This window comes from Mustela nivalis, assembly GCF_964662115.1.
Source record: "Mustela nivalis genome assembly, chromosome: 6".
Lineage (NCBI taxonomy): Eukaryota > Metazoa > Chordata > Mammalia > Carnivora > Mustelidae > Mustela > Mustela nivalis.
In genome coordinates, this window is record NC_139025.1 from 151,496,139 (window position 1) to 151,518,687 (window position 22,549).

Genomic DNA, 22,549 nt, shown 5'->3' on the forward strand with positions numbered 1-22,549 from the left:
CCCCTCTGACCTCATAGCCCCGCAGCCACCTGGGCGATGCTGGAGAAGAGCTGGCCCAGAGAACCACACTCCAGCCGCCCCTCCTTCTGCCGCCGCCGTGCCACACCCGCTTCCCTCCCTCACGCCAGTGCCTGCGCCCGCTGACAACAACCAGTCACAGCCACCACATGGCGAGACCGTTCGCGTTTCCGTCATTCCTGCAAACTTCACTCCGCCTCGCTGCCCACGTGTCTCGGGCTGCAGGTTCCCTCCGCACCTGCGCTCCGGGCCAGGGCTCCTTCCAGACCCTTGGCCCCGCTTGACCCCAGAAGCCCAGCCTCACACCCGTGGGGCTGACCTCGGCACTGACTCTGCTCTCCCTGTCGGACGCTCAGGAGAGAGGTGCAGAACGGATCTGGCCCCTGGGTCACACGTCCTGGGGGACCCACTAGGCAGGAGGAGGGGGGAGTGGGAGGCGGCGCCGGAGAACGGGCTGCGACTGAGTGTCCCCCCCCGCCCCCCGCCGCGGCCTTTGAGAACACCCCTTACTGCCAGGGATGGGCCTCCTCCTGCGGCCCGGTCACCTCCTTCTGGACCACGGCACACTGTGTTCCGGAACACACGCTTCCGAGCGCTCACACGCGCGACGGCTGCCCGCAGCCGCGTTACTCACCTCCGCTCCTTGGCTCTTCGCTGTATTTCTTGCTTCCTCCTTTGTAATCTCTCCAAATCTCGCTCTTGTATTGTGAGTCTCCGTGAGGCCAGAACAGTTCCTGAACGCTCTCCCCCTTCCATGCTGAGCCTCCACCGTCTTTGCCCAGAGCTGGACTGGAGCGGACCCTGGGCTCATGGCGACGTGCGTCGCGGACGGTCTTCAGGTTCCTCTCGGGGTTCTCTGGGGCTTCTTTCTGGAGGAGCTGAGGGAACCCCGGGCGTTCCTCCCCGGGCACTGTGTAGGTTCCCAAAGGAGCGTTCTGGAAACTGGAGGTGAGGATTTGTAGCTGTCGCCTACACTGGAAGCACGGATGGCGTGTGGTGACAGGGGCCACATGGCCGGAACGCGATTGTGGAGCCCGCGCTGCACGACCAGCGCTACGGCGCCTGCGCGGAGGGCGGGGCCGCTCGGGCCGGGTCACGTGCTCGCAGCCCCAGCAGCACCCGGGAGCTTTCTCCAGAGGCAAACCCTCGAGCCTGCACCTCAAATGTGAAGTGTTTTTTTAATGTGGTGACTTGGCCACATTCCCCCAGAAGTCATTCCCCTGTGCGTTTCCAGATAGAGTGAGCCACAAGACTCGTTCCGGGGTGAGATCTGGAGGAAGTAAAGGGGCAGCCATTTTTCTTTTTTCTTTTTTTTTTTTTTGACACTTGGATCCCGGGGCAGGTGCATTTGTAGCTCCCGCTGGCGCCTGTCTGCATGCAGCGGGTCTGTCTTCCCGTGAGCTCTTCAGCTGCTGCCTCCCCTCGGCCACAGCTGTGTTCAGCCGTGGCGAAGGCTGCTGGCAGCTCCTGCAGGAGACCCGCATCACCAGACTGCAGACAGGAAGAACTGACCCGTCCCAGCTGGTCCTGGCTCCCCCTCTTCCATCCACCTTCCCTTTCCAGCTGCCTGCTCAGCAGTCTGTTCTCACCAGTCCTCTGGCTGATCCTGACGTGCGTGGGAGTTTGAGAACCGCTGATTGAGGAAAACTTTTACAGTTATATGGGCCTACAATCTACCTTTTTATATCTATAGGAGGACAGTTTTTTTTTTTTTTTAAGATTTTATTTATTTATTTGACAGAGATCACAAGTAGGCAGAGAGGCAGACAGAGGGAGAGGGGGAAGCAGACTCCCTGCTGAGCAGGGAGCCTGATGCGGGGCTCGATCCTAGGACCCTGAGATCATGACCTGAGCCGAAGGCAAAGGCTTTAACCCACGGAGCCACCCAGGCGCCCCTATATGAGGACAGTTTTAATATACACAAATTTCCCAGAAACTTGGCTACTATATAAAACTAGGGGAAAGTGTACATTCTTTTGTTCAGAATGTTCCAAAGTGTTTTTTTTTTTTTTAAGCGTATTTAAATAAACTCTACCCTGACATGGGGCTCAAACTCATGACTCCAAGATCCAGTCACATGCTCTACCAACCGCACCAGGCAGGCACCCCTCACCCGTTCAGAAAAACCATGTCATCAATTCTCTGGTGTGTCACAAATATAGCACACAGCACAAGGGTCTGATTACATCCCTATGGATGTGTGAACTTTCGTGTATGGAAATACTCTTTTGTATTTATACTGGTTTTGAAATTATTTGTAAGAAATCTTTTTTCCCTGTACAATTTTGTTTCAGGATAGTAAAGGGGTGTTCACATAAGGCATGTTGGGGCTGACGGTATTGAGGTCCACTGTCTTGGATTAGTAACACAGCTTGAGCGAGTGTGTGTGTTTGTCTATGAGCACACAGTTTCTGGGCCACATTTTGGTATTATATTAGGAATTGACTAGTTTCCCAGATTTTTTAAAATGAAAATGTCTCTAGTTGGGACACCTGGGTGACTTAGTTAAGCCTCTGACTTTGGTTCAGGGTCCTGGGATAGAGCCCTGCATCAAGCTCTGCGCTCATTGGGGAGTCTTGAGTTTCCCTCTCCATCTGCCCCTCTCCTACTCATGCTCTTTCTTTCTCAAATAAGTAAAACCTTAAAAACAACAACAAAAGCAGAAAGAAAATGTCTCTAGCAATGGGAATTGCTGTTCTTTAAAGAAGTTTGAAAAAAAGTGTACCCACAAAATTGCCCCACCCCCAACATCCTTTTTGGAGCTGCTCCTTCAGATTTTTCTTTCTTAAGTATTGGAGAACTCAGATTTTCTACTAAAAAGTATACAGTTTTTAAGAAAATTAACTGTCTTTAGCCTTTCAAATTAACATATAATTTTACGCATTGTTCTCTTATAATCTTCATTTTTTCCCCCTTTTTCTCGCTTAATTCGTAGAGGTTTAGACGTGGTGCCTAACAGTCTGTTCTCAGATCTGTCCCCTCTGCTTGGTACTGCAGGTGCAGACTCTGGCTCACTGTGCCTCCTGGGCTCCCCTGCTGGCAAGCCAGGGGACTTCTTCTGTCTCTGGACTTCTGCAGTCTCCAAATGTGTCCTCTGCAGTCCCAGCCCCTGCTCCAGGGTCCCAGCCCCCGCCATCAGGATTGCTGTGCTCCCTTTCCCGCTGGGAGGCCCCACTGCTCAGCTCTTGTCACACCCCACCCCACCCCACCCCTTTGTCCCTCTGGGTAACTTCCTGCTGCTCTTTTCTCTCCTGGGCCCCACCTCCCCCTGCATCCTCTTCCAGATGCCCCAAAACTGAATTCCTGCAACTGAATTACTTGGCGTGGGTCCAGTCTTTCTGGCTAGACCTTGACTGATAGGGATTTTATCACTATTTTTCAGCAAAGCAGCTTTTGAATTCGTCCATCAGCTCTACTATTTTCTAAATGACTCATTTCTGCTTTTACTTGGTGGATAATATAGCTTAGCCAGCAGTATGCTGTAGTATTTGCCAATTTCTGTGGAGTAAGTATTTCCATCATGGCCAATTTCAACCGTCAGTGTGACGTCACTAATAGCTCAGAAGAGATCTACAGGATCAGCTCTCATGGGGGAATGGAGGGGGGCGGTGGTGGGGAGAAAGTACAGAAGGAAGACTTCAGAAGATGGTAAAAATGACATCTTGAAACTGAATATTTTAAATTAAGCTTCTCCAGTACATAACACTCCCTCAGCTTCATTGTTAAATTAAAAAATCATTTCATTTGAAAATTTCTTAGGTTTTTCTCACTTCAAAATAATTCCCAAGTGCTTTGTATTAACTTGAGCCCCTGCCCCAAATTCTTACATGGAAACCCTAACCCCCAAAGTGACAGTATTTGGAGACACAGCCTTTTAAGAGGTAAGTAAGGTTAAATGAGGTCATAAGGGTGAGGCCCTAATCTGAAAGGGCTGGTGTCCTTGTGAGAGGAACAGAGACCAGACCACTCTCTTCAAGGACACAAAGGGGCCCCGTGTGCACACAGCGATGGTGGCTCTTAGAAGCCAGGAGACGAGGCCTCAGAAAGAAACGTGTTGGCCCTTGGATCTTAGACTTCCAGCCTCCAGGACTGTGAGCAGAGAGTGCCTGTTGCGTGAGCCCACAATCTGTGATGTTCCATTAGGGCGGCCCGAGCTGATGAATACAAGTGTGCCCACTGGTTTGGCCAGCAAACCAGAGCCCATGAAGGTCACAGAGCTTGTCTGGGGTGACAAAAAAGTTTTGGAATTAGAAATAGTGATGGTTGTGCAACATGGTGAATGTAGTTAATTCTACAGAATGAATACTTAAAAATGAAGAAGACTGGCAAATTGTGACATATATTTTACCATACTCTTTAAAAATTAGTAATATATAACCAAATAGAAACCTTCAATGGGTGAATTGTATACTGCATGTATTATATGTAGGGTAAGTGAATTATATCTCAACAAAATTCTTTTTTAAGAACTCAGAGCCCAAACTGATGAGTAATCAAGTAATTTCAAAAGCTAACTTGCTGAAAATTCCTTAAAAGATGTGCCAGTGAGAAATTCTATTAACAGGAATACACTTTAATATTTGCTACCAAAAAGAAATGTCCCTTGGGTCAATTCCTCTGGGAGGCTGGGGGCAGGCATGGGAAAGCACCACCCGGGGCCAGGTGTGTCCCAGTGCAAACCACCTGAAGAGTGGGGGGAGGTCCGGTCTCTGCCACAAGGCGTATTGGTGAGAATGCCCATCTCCTCATCCCGGCTGTTCTCATCTTTAGAAATCTTTGCCTCTGAATGTTTAACTACACAAGGAGTCTCAATTTCACACATCCAAGACGTACAGACGAAAACTACAAGTAATGATTTTTCATTGATCAGACCAGCAAAGGCAGCCACTAGAGTCACTTGGCTGGGGAGGGCAGAGAAAGACACCCATCACTGCTGCCTTCACAAACCGCACGGCCCCCAGGCAGGGCACACCAACAGGATTTACAGAACCTAAAAATGCGCACATCCTCTGCCTCAGCAATTTATCCTACAGGCTTTTGTCCATGGGTACAAACGCTGTTCACACTATTTATAACAGTGAAAGATTAGAAGATTTTAACAGCCATTTAACAGGAGACTGGACATACAAATTCAGGCTCGACTGGACATGGCTGCCGTGTACTGCTGGGAGCAGGAACCACACCGCTGCTTCCTGCCCCCTGAGCTGGGTCATCAGGGCCCCTCCATCAGCTGTCCAAAGCACTGTTCGACAATCTGGCAACTTGGTAGATAAAAAAGCACATCATCTTGTTTTAATTGTTATTTCCTTCATTCCTACTGGAGTTGACTTCTTTTTCATTTTTATTGGCCCTTGTACATTTTGAGTTCTGTAAAAAAAATTCACAAAACACGTTTATAACATTTGTTGGTTTTTTTCAATCTTCACTCTGATATGGTGAATACAGACAGGGATAAACACTGTCATTCTACACTTGGTGGGAAATGGGGCTCCTGGATCTAACAGGAGCTACCAAATATTTATTGTTGCTAGGCATCCTGTGTTTTAATCTATCACTTCTAATTTTCCCAACAAGCCAGAGAAGAGGTAGCTCTTACTATTCTTATTTTACCAATAAAGAACCTGAGGGTAGGAGAAGCTGGCTGACTTGCCCAAGGCCACTTGGCTGGTAACAGGGACCTAAGTCAGTACCTTGGCTCTACAGCAGCTCCTCCTCTTCTTCCAGGCCTGGGTAGGAAGATGCCAGAGTCAGTGGGCCGCACGGGTGTCCACCCAGTCCCACACGTGCAGAGAGGCATCGCTCGCTGCCGATAACAGAGTCCGTGACTTGTGGGGGTGCCACGTGTGGGTAGTGACCAGTGGAGCAGTGTCTGTCTGATTGTCCTCCAGGAAGATGTGACCTCTGTGAGTGAAGAGAGGTTCTACTTGTCTCCCCGCTCCATCCCAAGATGTGGCATCATAGACCTGGACTGTCCCATCAAAACCTAAGGAAGAACGAGAAGAGAGGATTGACACTGAAAAGTAATTTTTTAAAAAAGATTTTGTTTATTTATCTGACAGAGAGAGACACAATGAGAGAGGGAGCACAAGCAAGGGGATGGGAGAGGGAGAAGCAGGCTTTCTGCTGAGCAGGGAGCCTAAAGCAGGGCTAGATACCAGGACCTTGGGATCATGACCTGAGCTAAAGGCAGACGCTTAATGACTGAGCCACCCAGGCAGCCCTGAAAAGTAATTTTTATTGTTTATTATTTAAGTTGCCTCTCTGCCCAATATGGGGCTTGAACTCACAACCCTGAGATCAAGACTTCACACTCTGAGCCAGCCAGGTATCCCTAATTTTTAAGAGTTTGCTCTCTGGCACCAAAATAGGTTATAGGATGAGAAATCAAATAGTAACAAGATGCTTATGGCCAGGATGCCCAGCTAAGCTAAGTCAGTAGAGCATCTGATTCTTGATCTTGAGGTCATGAATTTGAGCCCCACATTGGGTGGCAACTACTTAAAAAAGAAAAAGATACATAAGGCCAGCTGAAGGGGGCGTAAGCTATGCCCCTAATGTCAGGCGGTGACGGTATACTTCTTTTGCTCATCTGTGAAGTGTCAGGCCCGAGGCTGACCCTGGACAAGCGTTCTTTTAATCCTCACCACTGCATGAAACAGGTACTATTATTCTCCCTAGGAAACTGAGGCTTAAGAGACCCTTTCAAACCTTCTCCACTTGCTTCAAAGCCTAATCCCTCTGCATCTAGATCCCTCTGGGCAGATGGCCTTGCCTCCGGCTTGATGGCAGAAACAAACAGAAGCCTTTACAGAGGAGCGCCCACATGTCCCATGACCTAGCTATACCCACACGCACTCCATCCTGCTGTCTTCTTGCTACCAAAGAGACAGTTCTTCCACCAAGCCTGGTTCTTTCCTTCTGCCCTTTTTGGATCCTGCCATTATCAACGATCTTTTCTTGGTCTCTCGATTATTCTTTCAACCTCTCCCCTTCCTTCCCATGGACTCTTAGATACCCTCATTATTAGACACCCTCATTCAGCTAGAAACTGCCAGGCCAGACCCAAGAGCCTGCTGACCTAGCAGCTTGCTGGAATTCGAGAAGCAAGCAGCCCAAGAAGCACTTCTGTGATCCTCTCACCTCTTGCTGGTCCAGCCCCACGACTGTCCTAGTGCCTCACTGTCTGCACGCTTCTTGACCAACCTCAGCACCGAATTCCTGCTCAGGTAGGAAAGGTCTGATACCCATGTGAAAGTTGAGTAGCTAGAACGGGGAAGGGCCTGCCCTGGAAGAACCTGGACTATTGGTCTGGAGCTTCTCTGGAAGCGACTGTCACTTCTGGGGCCAAGTTTATTATAGGGCTGCAGTCTCCTTCCTGAGCACTGTATGGTCCCCTGGGAGGTAAGTGACAGACAGCAAATACTGCTCAGCGGTACCTGAAATGGCCAAGCAGTTGTCCAGGCCTGGAGCCCAAGTCACTCGCAGCAGCTCTGGGTCAGGGCTGGGTGCAGACACCGAGCACTGGGCGGAGCTCACAGGATGGCTGAGATCCCGGGGATCAAAGAGACAGAGCTGCCCGTTTGAGCCAAGGCTGGCAATGCTCGGCCCAGGGCCCCGGCCCCCAACTTCGGCACACCACCTCCCTCCAGCAGCCCCAGCCCCGGGGCTGATGGTCTCTGACGGCGCCCACTTCTGGCGGATGTCAACAAGCCCCAGGCGGCCTGAGGCACAGCTGAAGGCAAAGGTGTCTGCAGCCAGGACCTGTAGGCTGCTTAGCTCCTCACTGTCACTGACTCCTGGAAGACAGAGGGTCACAGAGAAAAGCTGCTAGAATCACAGGAATCTGACCGGTCACACGCCCCTTCCTCTGGAAGCTTCCCACCAACCCCCGGCACCTCGCCACGCTCCACCCAGCTGGGATGGCACTGGTCCCTGGGACTGGCTCCTCCAGCCCCAGAACCATAGCCCCTTGAGACCAGGGTCTGCCTCGAGTCCAGCTGGTTCCCCCAGCAGCTGGCAAGGTGGCTGAACTCAGTTCTTCATGTGGCTCAGGAGGATGGGAGTGAGCAGGAGATGCCGGCAAGGGGTGAAGAGAAGCGGTACCTGAGGTGTACGTGGTCTTCTGGGATTCCAGGTCCACGACCTTCAGACTGCGGAGCCTCACCCCGTGGAGGACTCCGGGTGCCATCGAAGAGAAGATGGCCACCCTGGGCCAGAGACCGCCCTCCTTCTCCGGCACAGCGATGGTGCTGACTGCTTGAATGACATCTGGGGGAAAGCACAAGAGGCTAAAATCCGGGGTGCTGATGAAGGCCTGAAATATTACAAGGTGAAGGCCAGCCAGCAGCCTTTCCTTGTACATTTAGGTCAAGGAAGAAAGGGGGCTGACAGCTGGCAAGAGAGGACGTGAGACATAAATGCCCTGGATTACGTTCACATTTCTAAAACTGAAACTGTCAGTAGCACTTTAATTCCTTCATAATTTGTCTTATAAACAGTTTTGCAAACAGGAGCTAATGAATCACAGCGGCCAAGAGCAGTCTGGCTTTTTATAGTTTTACAAAGAACACATAAAGATAGAAAAAAGCAAAGAATGCACTGAGGATGTCACTGACACCTTAAGTGAAAATAACAGGTACAGAGTTTACGAACTAATAGTATTTCTTCAAACACATGTTCCATGGCCTCAAGCGACCTGCAGACGACAAGCAGGAGAAGGTCACGAGGCCGATGTCTCCAAATGGAGACTGGGCGGGGGGGCTCCATGGCACTGTTGCATCAGGCAGGAGCAAGGACGCACGTGTCTGCTCAGCCTGCTTGGTTCTCGCCCCTGTGTTCTGGAGGCTTCTCTTGGTGGCAGCCGTTTAGAGCAGAGCTCGGAACAGAACAAGTCATTTGCTGCACAAACTACTTTACAGGAGATGCATATTTCCATTTTGTATTTTCTGGCTCCAAGAAAGGCTCATTATTTGGTCACCACTTCTCTAAAGAAAAGGGACACCTAGCTATTTTTCTGGTTCTAAAGCACAGGTGAAAGTCAGGATGAGGAAGGAAGAGACGAGAAGGAATACTAGCACAGCTTGGCAAGCAGGCACAAGGCAAGGAGTCCCTTGAAATGGTTCCCATCCAAGGAGGGCACAGGGCACATGTCTGGGCGGGGCTAGAATGCAGAATGCCCTTGGGTGTTCCTCCGAAGACCCACAGACTCTCAGTGCCCTTGATCCGGACTTGCTGAACTCAACTGCTCCTTCAACGTGGGCTGTGGAGTTTTGGAGCAGACATGACAGCTGAGCTTGGGATCCGAGTCTGGGGAGTGCCGGCAAGGCTGTGAGTCAAACCCGCCCCTCCTGGGCAGCACATGAGCAGCTCCCTCTTCCCTTTCCACGCACTCTAAGGAGCTTGGACAGACTCCACGAGACCTACTGCTCTGAGCCAGGGCACGGGTCTCAGATACGATCCGTCCTCTGACAGGGGAAAGGAGGAGGCCAAGGAAAAGCCTTCAAAGACCTATTTCAAAGATGCAGTGGAAAATTTCAGAGCCTCCTGAAGGTCTCCTCGTCCTCCTCCCTCTAGCCTGTGGCAAAATGCCCTCCTCCAGGGAATCCATACCACATTTAGCAAACCAGCCTCAAATGGAAAATGGAAACGACTAGGAAATCAAAGCAAAAGACACAGCGAGGCACCTCTAAGAACCTGGCCATAAAAGAAGGTTGTGTCTGAGGATTCACCAATACAGAACAGGTCATAGGCACACTCCCTATGGAACCGGAACAGCGCCCACACCTGCAGGAGTGAGCAAATGCCTTAACACAACTAAGGGACAGTGGTGTCCTTGAGAGAGGGGGCTGTCCGGCCATGGAGGCAAAGAAAACACTGGGGCCTGTCCAGGGCAGAGGGAGCCAAACCAGACTGAGCATTGAACTTCAAAGTGGCTACAGCAGGTGACATTCAGCTGAGACCTTCAGATATGTATTTGTCTAACTCAAAGGCTTCCACAGCCCCAGTGAGGAGAGAAAAGGCCTCAGATGCTACTCCAGGGGCCTGGATGGCACAAGGCCTGGGCAGTACTGACTTCACAAGCTTTATACTTTGTGCTAAAGACTGCGTGTGAAAACACAATTTGGAAACCTCTGAGCTGATTCCTCTTGTTATGGTTTTGTTTATCACGCAGTCTTCGGTGAGGTCAGGTCTTCTATAGGCAAAGAATTAAAGATCTAGAATAGTCTAATTTCAGAGATACTTATTTTTTCATTTATGAACGAATAAAACTGTATTCCGGTCTATACAGTAGTCTTATGAGTCTGGCGAGTGTGTCTGCCTCTATAAACACATTCGTTTAGAATGTGCTGACAAAATCAGGTTTTCAAGACATCAAAGCTGTGAGTCAGCACCTGGATTTTGGAAAATTCTGGCTTCTGGAAAAACAGCTGGCCGACCTTCCCTAGGCTCTGCACTATTATCTAGGGAAAGAGAACTCCTTTTTTTTTTTGGTGAAAGATTATTTATTTATTTGACACAGAGAGAGAGAGAACACAAGTAGGCAGAGAGGCAGGGGGAAGCAGGCTCCCTGCTGAGCAGAGAGCCCAATGCAGGGCTCGATCCCAGGACCCTGAGATCCTTACCTGAGCCGAAGGCAGAGGCTTAACCCACTGAGCTACCCAGGCGCCCCGGAAAGAGAACTCTTGATCGGATTTGCTACTCCCATAGGAGTGCCAAAGCAAGCCCCACTGGGCCATTTGCTCCCCTGGGCCTAGGGCTAGAGGTTCTGTGCGGCACCTGGTACCCCCGGCACCGTCAGGACGAAAGGCAGCACAGAAGGCAGCTCCGGGTGCCTCCACAGGGCTAGTGAGACTCCCCTCCCTCTCATCTTTAAATAACTACTGTCGCATACAGCCTATTTTCAGGCAAAGATAAAAAACTACAAGTTACTGGCCTAAGGACAGACATGAAGATCAATGGAAGAGAACGGAGAGTCCAGAAATAAATCCTTACATTTATGGTTAAGCAACCATCTTTCAACAAAAGCAGCAAGGCAAATCAATGGAGTAAGATAAGGCTATTTGACAAATGGCGCTGAGACAATTGGATATTTACAGGCAAAAAGGTGACTTCACACTGTACACAAAGGGGAACTCTAACACAGGCTTAAATGCTGACATGAAAACAATAAAACTGGGGGGAAAATAAAACAATGCATAGAGGAAAAAAATCTGTGGGTTAGGTAAAGATTTCTTAAATATGACACCAAGAGTACAGTTCTTAAGAGAAAACTCTGACAAATCAGACCTCCCCAAAATGTAGAACTTTTATGCTTCAGAAGACACTATTAAGAAAACGAAAAGACAAGTAACAGACTGGGTGAAAATATTAGCAAAACATATACAGGATTAAACACAGAGCTACTCTATGACCCAGCAATCGCACTACTGGGTATGTATCCCAAAGATACTAATGTAGTGATCCGAAGGGGCACCTGCACCCCAATGTTCGTAGCAGCAATGTCCACAATAGCCAAACTATGGAAAGAGCCCAGATGTCCATGGACAGATGAATGGATAAAGATGTTGTGTGTATATATATATACAATGGACTATTACACAGCCATCAGAAAAATGAAATCTTAACATTTCCCATGACATGGATAGAACTAGAGGGTATTGTGCTAAGTGAAATAAGTCAACCAGAGAAAGACAATTATCAGATGATTTCACTCACATGTAGAATTTAAGAAACAAAATAGAGGATCATAGGGGAAGGGAGGGAGGGAAAAATAAAACAAGATGCAATCAAAGAGAGAGATAAACTTGACTCTTGACTTTAGGAAACAAACTGAGGGTTGCTGGTGGGGAGCTGGGTCGGGGGAAGGGGTAACTGGGGGCATTGAGGAGGGCGCGTGATGTAACGCGCACCGGTGTTACATGCAAATGATGAATCACCAAACTCTACCTCTGAAACTAGTAATACATTATGTGTTTGTTAATTGAATTTAAAAAACACATATAGGACAAATCTAGAATGTATGGAGGACTCTGTTTTTTTTTTTTTTTAAAGATTTTATTTATTTATTTGACAGAGAGAAATCACAAGTAGATGGAGAGGCAGGCAGAGAGAGAGAGAGGGAAGCAGGCTCCCTGCTGAGCAGAGAGCTCGATGCGGGACTCGATCCCAGGACTCTGAGATCATGACCTGAGCCGAAGGCAGTGGCTTAACCCACTGAGCCACCCAGGCACCCCTGTATGGAGGACTCTTAAAGATGAAAAAGTCAATCAAAAAATGGGCAAAATATGTGCTCAAATATGAGCACCAAGAAAAAAGGAGCATCTAGGTTTCTGCCTGCTGTTGTAATCCCCAGAGCCTTCCCCATTGCCTGACACATGAGAAGCTCACAGTGAGTATCTTTGAATGAATGAGATGTTAACTACTGCTACAAATCATAGTAAGAACAATTTTTTCTTTTTTTAATGTAGGCTCCACAGCCAATGTGGGGCTCAAACTCACGTCTCCCAGATCAAGTGTCCCATGCTCTACCCAGCAGCCAGCCCATAAATATTCCCTATCATTGACAGATCTGCCTCCAGGGACCAGCTCCAAGCGAAATGGAGGCACAGACCCCGCTGCTGCTCAGTAAATACCCTACCACCTTTTCTTCAGAGCCCCTACACCTGCACTGAGATCAATGGTTATTATTTAAGTATAGTTACCACCAGATGTGGTTCCGAGCAAACCCTAACGTCAGACCAGACCCAAGGCCAGGTCAGGCTACTGTCTTCATGTCTTTCAACAACTCAGCCTCTCTGGGATGGTCTGTTCTCAGACTCCTCAGAATTTAATGAGATCAGTCACGGAAAGTCCTTGGTACAGTGCCTGGAGGAGTATGCTTATTAATGTTACTGTTACCTTGTGCAGATTATTGATTAATCTGAACAAGTATCTAGTAAATGTACAGTGAATCCAGAGTATCAAAGGGCCCAGGATGGCATACTGTCTTCAGCCTGTGAGGGCGTGAGAAAAAATAACAAAACTCTCTCACGAAGATATGCATAGGCATTTCCCTGAGGAAGACCCATGAATGGCTAATGAGCACAGGGAAAGATGCTCTAATATTATTAGTCATTAAAAAGATGGACATGAAAGGCACAAAGAGAAAAAAATTTCACTGTCACTAGGATGCTTTAACAAATGTTGATGAGGATATGGGAAAACAGAATACCTCATACACGGTTGGTGGGAACGTAAATAATGAAGCCATTCTAGAAAACAGTTTGGAAATGTCTTTAAAAAAAATCAAACATAAATTTACCACATTATCCAGCGATTTCACTCCTAAGTGTCTGTCCAAGGGAAATGAAAACATGTCCTCACTGAGACTCGTACACAGTAACAGCCAACAGCTGGTGGACAGATAGGCAAGTGCAGCACACACACGCAGTGGAATATTACTCAGCCAAAAAAAAAAAAAAAAAGGAACTAGAGCTGCATGCTGGGTCCCTGCCTTTCGTCCTAACTGTGCCTGGGGAACCAGATATCCGCCCGTGGTACAACAGGGCAGACCTCAAAGTGTGACACTGAGTGGAAGAAGCCACATACAAGAGACCACACATTGTATGATAGGAAATGTTCAGAAGAGGCAAATCTATTACAGAGGCAGAAAGTAGATTAGTGGGGCAGGGTGTGGGAATGGGGAGTAACAGGAAGTGGCAAAACAGATCTCACTCGGGTCATGAAAATGTTCTAAAACTGACTTGTAGTGATGGTTGCACAATTAATTAAATGTACCAGAATAACTGAATTGTATGCTTAAAATGTGTGAACTTCAATACAATTTTAAGAAAATAAACAATCATAACTGCAAGTCAGTGATACAAAGTGGACGCTATAGCATTAGACAAGTGACAAAGAGGACACAACAAAGGAAAGCCCTGAGTCTGTGATCTTGCAAAAGCACAAGAACCACCTTTCTGGATCAGCACATCCTGGGGAGAAGCCAGCAGCTACCAGCCAGGCTCTGGGAAGTAGCCAAGGGAGGCTGTGCAGGGACCAGGGGCGGAGCATCACATAGGCAAAAAGGCAGTTCCAAGAACAGTGGCCTGTGCCTCCAAGGCACAATTCTATTCTGGCCAAGAATGCTCTAACTAGAGGAGGGATGGAAGGGGCTGGATCAGGGCTGCCCGCTCTTGGTGCCTGCCTGGCAGGGGAACCTGCACACCGACTGCTGGAGGGAGGGCCATTCCGCTCCCCTCCCAAAGGGAACAGGATTAACACTTCCGGCTCCTCTTCCTGTTCCCATTAGGGAGTAGAGTGACTTCATGAGGAGGGAGACTGGTAGGCTGTGCCTCTTGCTCCCTCATTATTTTCCATCCCTGTGACCTCCTTGCCACCACCACCTCCTCCTTCTCCCAGAGGTGAGCTCACCTGAGTGGCCCCAGCTCTGCCCTTGACTCTGCCCTGGCCTGGGGAGAGGCACGGAGTACGCCAGGTGCTTAGCCTAGGACTGGGGAGGGGAACTGAACCCCTGAAGCAAGTTACAGGAAGCTCCAGTGGGGAGCTTTGCCCACTCATCTTTGCCCACGTTGAATTAGATACTGCATTTTAATTCCCACCTGGCTCTGCGACTCCTTCTTAACTGGCCTAGCTTAGGAGCCGCGGTGTACAGGTATCAGGCTTTCCCACAACCCAGCCCCGCCAAGTCAGATTCACTCACCACTGTCCTCTGCGACCTGCCACACATGCAGGTAAGAACCCGGAAGACCAGTGGTTACCAGCAACCTATTCATAACAGACAGAAGGATTAGTCCAGCGAGTGGGGAGCTCACCCACATACCCGCCGGCCTTTTCCCTTCCCAGCCTGCTCAGCTTGGGGTCCCTACACGCCCCATCCCAGGAAAGCTTACTGCAGGGAGAGATCATTAAGACCAGTCACCCTCATTTCACACACGAGAAGCAGCTTCCTGCACTTGAGGGACAGACCCTGAGCTCATGGAGGGTCGTGGGACTGAGCCAAGGCATACCCAGGGCATGACGTATCCGAGAGGACACGAGCATGGAGCCTGAACACACAACCCTAACCCAGAAACTCTCCATCTCCACCAGCTGGGACGATTAGTCCCAACTCCCCACCACCAGTTCTTTGAGAAACTAAGGGCATCCTCCTACTCTGTATTACTTGGGACAACTCCAGCGACCTGCGGGTTACGTTAGTTCAAAGGTCTGTGGTCTGGAAGGGACCATCAAGCTACCAATGTTTTGTTGTGTTTTTTTTTTTAATATTCCAAAGCCGTGTGTGTGTGTGTGTGTGTGTGTGTGTGTACCCGCGCACGCCCGCGCGCACGCCTGCATGCTAAGTGGGTAGGGGTCGAGGCGGATCTAAAGAGGCAGGACACCCCTGACAGCTCCAGCCACTCCACCCTCAATGGAAGGTCAGGGTCACAGAGTTGACCATACCTGGTGTCTGGCACGTGCTTCAGCTCAAAGACAGACGCGTCTGAAAACCCTCCGTGGCACACCTTGAAATCTCTTTCTGGGCATAAGCCCTAAAATACAAAGGGGTGGAGCATCAGAGAGCCTGCTTTCCAAAGACACGCCTCCGATGAGCTCCGGGTCAGACGCTGGCACGAAGCCCCCCCGCTGGCAACAGATGTTTCTCCCCGCCGGGCCTCGGTGTGCTGCTACCAGTAAATGTTGGTCTCAGCTGCCTTGACACAGCTTTCCTGGCTTCCTGCACATCCAAAACCCTCTCCCAACCTTTCCCTGGGCCCTTTCACTACAGCACAAGTGTCATACTCCAGGCCTTCTTAAAGGAGTCACTGAAGCTTCATAGCTTCATCCAAGACAGCTGGAATGTATCAGTCAACTACCCTATCCCCATTCCTCCCAGCTCCCACTGAAAGTCAGGTGGGTTCTTCTAGCAATAAAAATGTAGCAGCCACCAGTTATCCAGTGTTCACTGCATCGGGCTCTGTGTTCAGGGCTCGATCTACTTTATCACATTGAATTCTTTTAACGGTCCTGTCCTGTACGTACTGTAATGACCCCTATTCTAAAATGACAAAAGCACAGGAAATTTCAGCAACTTTTCTAAAGTCACACAGGGATTATGTTGTGGATCTGACAGACCCAAGTCTGTCTAACCAAAGTTCATGCTCTTAGCCACTAGACTCCACTCTCTCCATGGGAGGGAATGAAAGCAGAAGGAAAGGAGGCAGCCACAAGAAAAAAGAGGAAAAGCCAGCGGTGAGAGGTAGGAGGTAAATAAGGTGTCTCTTCAAGGCTCAGTCTGGATGAGTGAGCTCCTGGCTCAAGCCTCAGTGGTGGGGACTGGGAAAGGTCAAGAGCACTAGGCAGGAAATTCCCCCCAGAGCCACAGAGGCCAAGCTGTCCTCAGATGAGTGTGAGTGATTTTACAGCAACCTCACACAGCTACTCACTCTTTTTTTCTTCACACATTCTCTTCTCTTGGCTTCTGAAACACTGCCCTTTTCTGAGACTCCTACTTCAAAGACGCTTCCTTCTTAGTACTTGCGGATTCCTCTTCCTCTAACCATTCCTGAGGTTTGCTCCTAACGCATCATCTTCTTTTACTCCTTATACACGACACTGTCATCCTAGGTGACGTTAACCATTCTAAGGGTTTCAGCCACCCTCTACACGCCAATGACTCCCTAAATCTATTTTTTTTAAATCTATTTTTGATAAAGTAAAACTGACCCCTTCTTCTAGGAACCCTCTGTAAACCTCAGACATCCTGTAGCACTTATCTCTGTGCATCCCTGCCTCCCTGTGACACAAGCAGGCAGGACCAGGGCTTGTCCCTCTCTCTGTCTAGTATCCAGGACGACACCTAGTAGGCAGAGAAACTCTCTAAAGGTTTAATAAATGAGTAAAAAGTAGACGCATATATTCAGTGTTCATATTTCAAGTTACCTGGTTTTCTTTTACAGAAAGTCTCAGAGGTAGTATGAGATGAAGAATCTCATTTTTTTTCAGGCTTTCATAGCCAGCAACGAAGACTCCTGGAAAAAGAAGCAGAAGTAGCTGTGCCAAACTTCTAGAAAGATCTTGGACTGCAGCTGTGTCCAGAAATTTCACCCAAACCTCCAAAGCAAAGATAAATTCCTCCACTACTGGTATGCAGCCTTGTATTGGCGAATGGAAGGGATCTAGATCGTACTAAGGGAATGTGAAGTGCCCACGGGGCGGAAATTGCTACAAGACCAAGAGGAGGCCTCAGACTCCCAGAAGTGTGGCTTGGGTCCCTGCCGGCTGAGCTAGCATTAAGAGGTCCAGCCTGAGGAGTAAGAGTCCATCTCCTTCAGAGCCAGGCAGGGCAGATCACCTTTGTCACCAATCCATTCGAGGACTCGAGTGGCTCCTGAAAGGTCGAATGCATGGAAATCTTGGTACCTGCATGATAAAGACACAATGTCACACAGTGCATAGCACTACAGCTGTTAAAACTCTGAGACAGCAGCATGGTTCGGTCGGTGGGGGCCCAGACTCTGGCGCAAAGCAGACCTGGGAGCAGGTCTTGTTGCACATCATAGCCCCCGTGTGACTGGGACCAGGCCGGTCACAGCTATCCCCGAGCCTCGGTCCTCATCTGTAAAACGCAACTCCCAGAGATCCCGGGCTTCCCAAGGCTGATGTGAGGGATCATTGAGACCTTTCGCTCAAAGTCTCATTCAGGCTGACGCAAAGTAACGGGTCACCTAGGAGATTATCATCTTCCACGACCACCGCTCTTCCTGGCACCACACACAGGCCACGCACACGGGGAGGTGCCTCTTCCCGGATGCTGGACCTCGCCTCATGACCAGGCCGGCCCAGCCCACACCGGGGTTCCCTGCGCGCTCCACCCGGCGCCCGTCCGCCCGCCCCGCCGGCTCCAGACCCAGAGCCCACGTCCCAGGCCCACAAGATTTACAAGCGCAAGGATTCCACCAGCCAGTCCTCCGCGGACTCCATGGCAACGCCGCTTCCGGTACCCCACTTCCGCCGCCTCACTTCCGCCTCTGGGAACCTTCCTCGACAGGCGCGGCCCTCTCGCGAGGAGTGGGCGCGGCCGGCTCTGGCTGGGAGGCGTGGTCCCAGGCCAGGGGGCGGGGCCGTGAGGAGACTGAGCGCCTTCACCAGCGCGCAGTGCGCTCGCCGGGCTGGGTCCGGGATACTCCCGGCAAAAACTCCGGGGAAAATGACGTAAAATCAGGGGTTCCCAGGATGTCAGTTCTGGGCGGGGCATCGGGGGCCAAATACCCGCCCGTTTCATCAGCGAATATTTGCAGATCAGAGGGTCAAGCCCAGATAAAATACAGGATGCTTGGTTAAATTCAAATTTTAGGTAAACTAACGAATAATTTTTTCGGGTATGTCCGTGCAATACTTAGGACGTCTCATACGAAAAACCTATTCATTGTTTATGTGAAATGAGAATTTAACTGAGTGTCCTGTATTTTTACTTGCTAAATCTGGCAACCCTACCCAAGGCCAGAGAAGAGAGTAAGCAGACAGCGAGGTCTGGATCCTAGCCCGGCTCACTCCCTTGTATGCCCTGGGCACTCCCCTCAAAGCTTGGCATAGGGATGAAATGGAATAGGGTAAGCAAAACCTCATCTTGTAGTGGAGGGCAGCTCTCTCGTCCAGGCGAGGAAACAGGAGAGACTTCCTGTGCCAGTAGGTGGCAGAGGTGAGAGTAAGAACCCCGGCGTATCCAGCAGGCGCTGAGTACCTGCTTGCTGAATGAGAGATGGAATAGGAGTCCCCAGTAGGCCGGTGTCCTGAAGGTCTCTAGACTTTTTGAAGCCAGCTCTATCTCATTGAACACGCCCTCCAGCAGCCCCCTTTCCCTCCCGCGCCCTCAAACGCAGCTGGAAGGAGAGGCCCAGACAGTCTATGTAAAGAGCAGGGTTTTATTCACGACTTCAACACTGAAGCAAGAAATACAGCAGGGACATAATTTGTGTCTCATGGGCAGTATCCCGGCGACACAACCAGAAATCACAGTAACGGAGTAACAGACGTTTGAGCCCAGGTTTTACATCCAGATGGGGCTGCCACCAGGGTCCCGCTCAGCACCTTCCCTGGGTGTGCGCAGTCTAAGTCATGTCGGCGTCTCTTCCTCATTAGGGGCACCCCTTCTGCAGCATCTGGGCCAGCAGCCTCCTGTACTGAACGGGAACACACAGAATTGATCTGGGAAGAGGGGTATATGAGAGGGGCGTCCTGACATTCCTAAGTGCTGGGCATCCACAGAGGTAGGCAGGGGCAGGCTCTTAGCTCAGGCAGGCCCCCCGGCACCTTTCTCCCTGAAGAAGGACCTGGGAAGGGTCGGGCACTGGTTTTCTCAAAGTGATCATGACAGGCAAGGAGATCGTGGAAGTGAAGCCCTGTTATGTGCCTGGTCCTGGGCCAGCAACGGTGTTTTCTCTCCCTGGCCCCAGCTGTGTCCCAGACCCCACTTCTGAAGCCCCATCCCCTAGTCCCAGATACTGCTTCCTCGGAGGTTCGCTAGTTGGTGACATTGCTAGCCTCCGAGGTGACATCATCTCCCTTCAGACTCAGCCAGCCCAAGCTTCCGGCCCTCGATTCTGAGGTCCCCACGGGCTCATGCTTCTATGCAGGAGGAGAGCCCAGGAGATTGACTGGGGCTGGAGTTGGGCCTTCTCTAGGAAATGCCCCTCCCTTCTTTCAAAAGGTATGCGCTGTATGCTAGGCACAGTGGGGGATATGAAGGTGAGTCTGTGACAGGTGCTTACTAAGTGCTTTCTACGTGCCAGGCACCATGCTGAGCACATGACACAAATGGTCTCATTTAATACAAGATGGGTGCTATCCTCATCATCCCCATTTTATAAACGAGGAAGATGAAGCCTTTGACAGAAGCCACATTCTACCACACTACACGGCCTTCTGGGCACAGTAACAAAGTACAAGGGAAGGTGGTGTGGGCTGCGGACGGCACCAGGAGCAGGGAATTGAGGAGCTGCCCTTCTACCAGACTAGAGACTGAAGCTGTCTTGGCTCTAGCTTAGGGGTCTTGAATGTCCTAACTCAGTGATCTACAACCAGGGGTAATTTGGTTTCCTACCTCTTTCCCCTCAAGAGAGCTCTGGCAATGTCTGGAGGCATTTTTTTGTGGTTGTCACAAATGGGGTGGGGGTGGGGATGCTCCAGTGGGTAGAGACAAGGGATACTACTAAACTTCCTCCAAAGCACAGGGCAGCCCCCCACAACAAATAATTATCCAGTCCAGAATGTCAGGAGTGCTGAAGTTGAGAAACCCTGCACTGAGGGTCACTGAGGCGGATGAGGGACTGGGAAGAGCACTGGTCAAGTTGAACAAGGTCTGACTCTGTCCTGGGTGCTGACTCTTCTCCTTTCTGGGTCTCAGGGTCCCAACTATAGCCACAAGTACAAACGAGGCACAGCAAAGGTGGAGAGCTGGGGTAGGGCGAGTCTGGGGCGGGGGACGTCCTGCTGCAAGAGGCTCACTAATTACTCCTAGACTGTGACTTCAGACTGGGGACTAGGTGAAGGGAAATTTCTTTCCTACTTCTTGCTCCGTGAGGTTTGCTGGAAAGGTCAGTTTCTTTGAAGTCTTTTCTCCCTTTGGCTCTGAATCACAAGGAAAGCCTGGAATCCCTGGCTTTCTAGGGCCCATCACACCTTGGGGGTCTGTCACACCCGATGCCCAATGCTGGAACCAGCAGCAGCCCTGGCTAGGTCTCTCCTGGGCCTGAGGTAGAAGCTTGGCTCACCTGGGGGTGAGGTGCTGGGCTGCTAAGGCTCATGCCCAGAACTTTCTTTAGCAGGAGGATCCTGGGAAGATCGTGACTCAGCTGGAGTCTCTGGTCCCTCAGGGAGATGTGGGGAGCTGTCCCCAAGAGGAATGGGCTGGGGGTTTCCAGGCTCTTCTTACCCATGAAGTGACCTAGAAAGGGGGCGCCAAGGCATAAGGAAGTTGGGGAGCGAGGATCCTATCCCAGTGGGAAAGCTCCCCATCGCTCTCAACTTTCAGTTCTCCTGACAGCAAGATCCGAGGTCAGTCTTCCTCCTTCTCCTCACCAGGAGACACAAATGCCCCCGTGGGGTGGCAAAGCCTGTACTTCGGCTGCTCCTGAACAGGTGGAGATGGTTGAGATGGTGGAGAGGATGGCACATGGCCAGCGACAAAGTCTGCCAGTTGTGCTGCCTGCTTGCAGGAGGGACACGAGAGGGCAAGGAGGAAAGTGGGGAACGAAGAGGTGTCTGGAGGGTGGAGGTGCAGAGAGAAGACACACCAGAAGTCAGAATAAGGTTCAGCAGACCCCTGCCTCAGGCAAGGAGCTCCGGCTGGCAGGCAGATCTGGGATCCAGACCCAGCTCTGCTTTAACTGGCGGAGTGATCTTAGCCAAGTCACTGAACTGTCTGGGTCTCAAGTTTCCCATCTATTAAGTTAGACGAGTTCCAGGGTCCTCACCAGCGTGGACACTAGTGTTCCTGGCTGAGGAACGGCCTGACAAGAAAAATGGGATCAGAGCAGGGTGAGGGGCGCTTGCCCGGGTCCCGAAGACTTACCGGTGGCCCAGAGGTTGCCTCGAGGGTGTACTCGGATCTTGCTGGCCCGGCTGCGGGGCTCTGGGGGATCCCAGCTGAGCGGCGCGGCGCCGGCAGCGAGCAGAGCGAAGAGCAGGAGTCCGCCGAGCAGCCGAGAACCCCCCGCCCGCAGGGTCATGGCTGTACCCTCGCCGCGCCTCTGCCCTGGCGCGCTTCGCAGCGGCTGAAACCCCTGCTGCCGCCTTCCCTCCTTTTAAACCCTCGCCCCTGGGGGCGGAGCCTGTCCCGAGGAGCCCGCCCCTGGCGCGCTCGCCACCGCCCGGGCCCCGCCCCCACAGGACGCTGGGCTGGGCAGGACCCCCGCGGCTGGGCGCTTGCGCTCCCGCACCCACATGGGCATCGCTGCCGCAGGGCGTTGGCGTCCGTGCGCGCCACCCATCAGCAGAGGACCCTGATCCCGGGCAAAGCCCGCTTCCCTGGCGGCCGCCTCGCGGCTCCCACACGCTTTCGGCCCACGAGTGGTTACTTTGCCTCGGAACCTCTCTTTACAAGGGTAAAAACGGGGGTGGCGCTACAGTGTCCAGCAAAGTGCCAGGCACCAGCCGAGCCATAAAATGCCTACCAGCCCCTCGCTCTTAGGGAATGAGACCGTGTTCGCCCTGCTCCCTGCCCTCTCCCCGCCAGCGCTCCCCAGGTGCTGCAGAAACCACAGCAGGTGCTCGGGCTGGCAGCGCAGAGTGATGGATGGGGAGAGGGAGCACCCCCCCACCCCAAGAATGGACGCTGTACTTGGGGGAGCCTGGCCTATTCCTTGGGTAGGAGGCAGATCTCTGGGTCAGGAAGTGCAAAGAGCACCGGACCAAGAATTCATACATAAACTGTGACCTCGTTGAACCTCACTTTCTTCAACTATCAAATAGTAATAACCGTGTTGCCCTACTTGTGATAATTTTACATTTTTTTTTAAAGATTATTTATTTATTTATTTGACAGAGAGAGATC

General features: G+C 50.8%; 2 protein-coding genes across 3 annotated transcripts; both read right to left on the reverse strand.

Moving 5' to 3' along the window:
* Window positions 1–4,575: 4,575 nt before the first annotated feature.
* WDR73 (WD repeat domain 73) lies at window positions 4,576–18,043 on the reverse strand. The gene is made up of 9 exons (XM_082736183.1): window positions 17,939–18,043; window positions 17,351–17,418; window positions 16,939–17,027; window positions 15,460–15,548; window positions 14,720–14,784; window positions 8,122–8,286; window positions 7,455–7,814; window positions 5,709–6,001; window positions 4,576–5,385 (listed from the first exon to the last, which is right to left on the reverse strand). The coding sequence occupies exons 1-8, from the start codon at window positions 17,977–17,979 to the stop codon at window positions 5,766–5,768; spliced, it is 1,113 nt and encodes a 370-aa protein (XP_082592309.1). The 5' UTR covers window positions 17,980–18,043; the 3' UTR covers window positions 4,576–5,385; window positions 5,709–5,765.
* Window positions 18,044–18,900: 857 nt separating this feature from the next.
* On the reverse strand, window positions 18,901–21,793 carry NMB (neuromedin B). Of its 2 annotated transcripts, none has more exons than XM_082736195.1 (3): window positions 21,569–21,793; window positions 20,769–20,941; window positions 18,901–19,173 (listed from the first exon to the last, which is right to left on the reverse strand). In XM_082736195.1, exons 1-3 carry the CDS (start codon window positions 21,723–21,725, stop codon window positions 19,009–19,011), a joined length of 495 nt encoding a protein of 164 aa, XP_082592321.1. In that variant the 5' UTR covers window positions 21,726–21,793; the 3' UTR covers window positions 18,901–19,008. The 2 variants fall into 2 exon arrangements, with proteins under 2 accessions (XP_082592321.1, XP_082592322.1); XM_082736196.1 differs by having other exon boundaries at window positions 18,901–19,178; window positions 21,569–21,791.
* Between the last annotated feature and the right edge of the window lie 756 nt (window positions 21,794–22,549).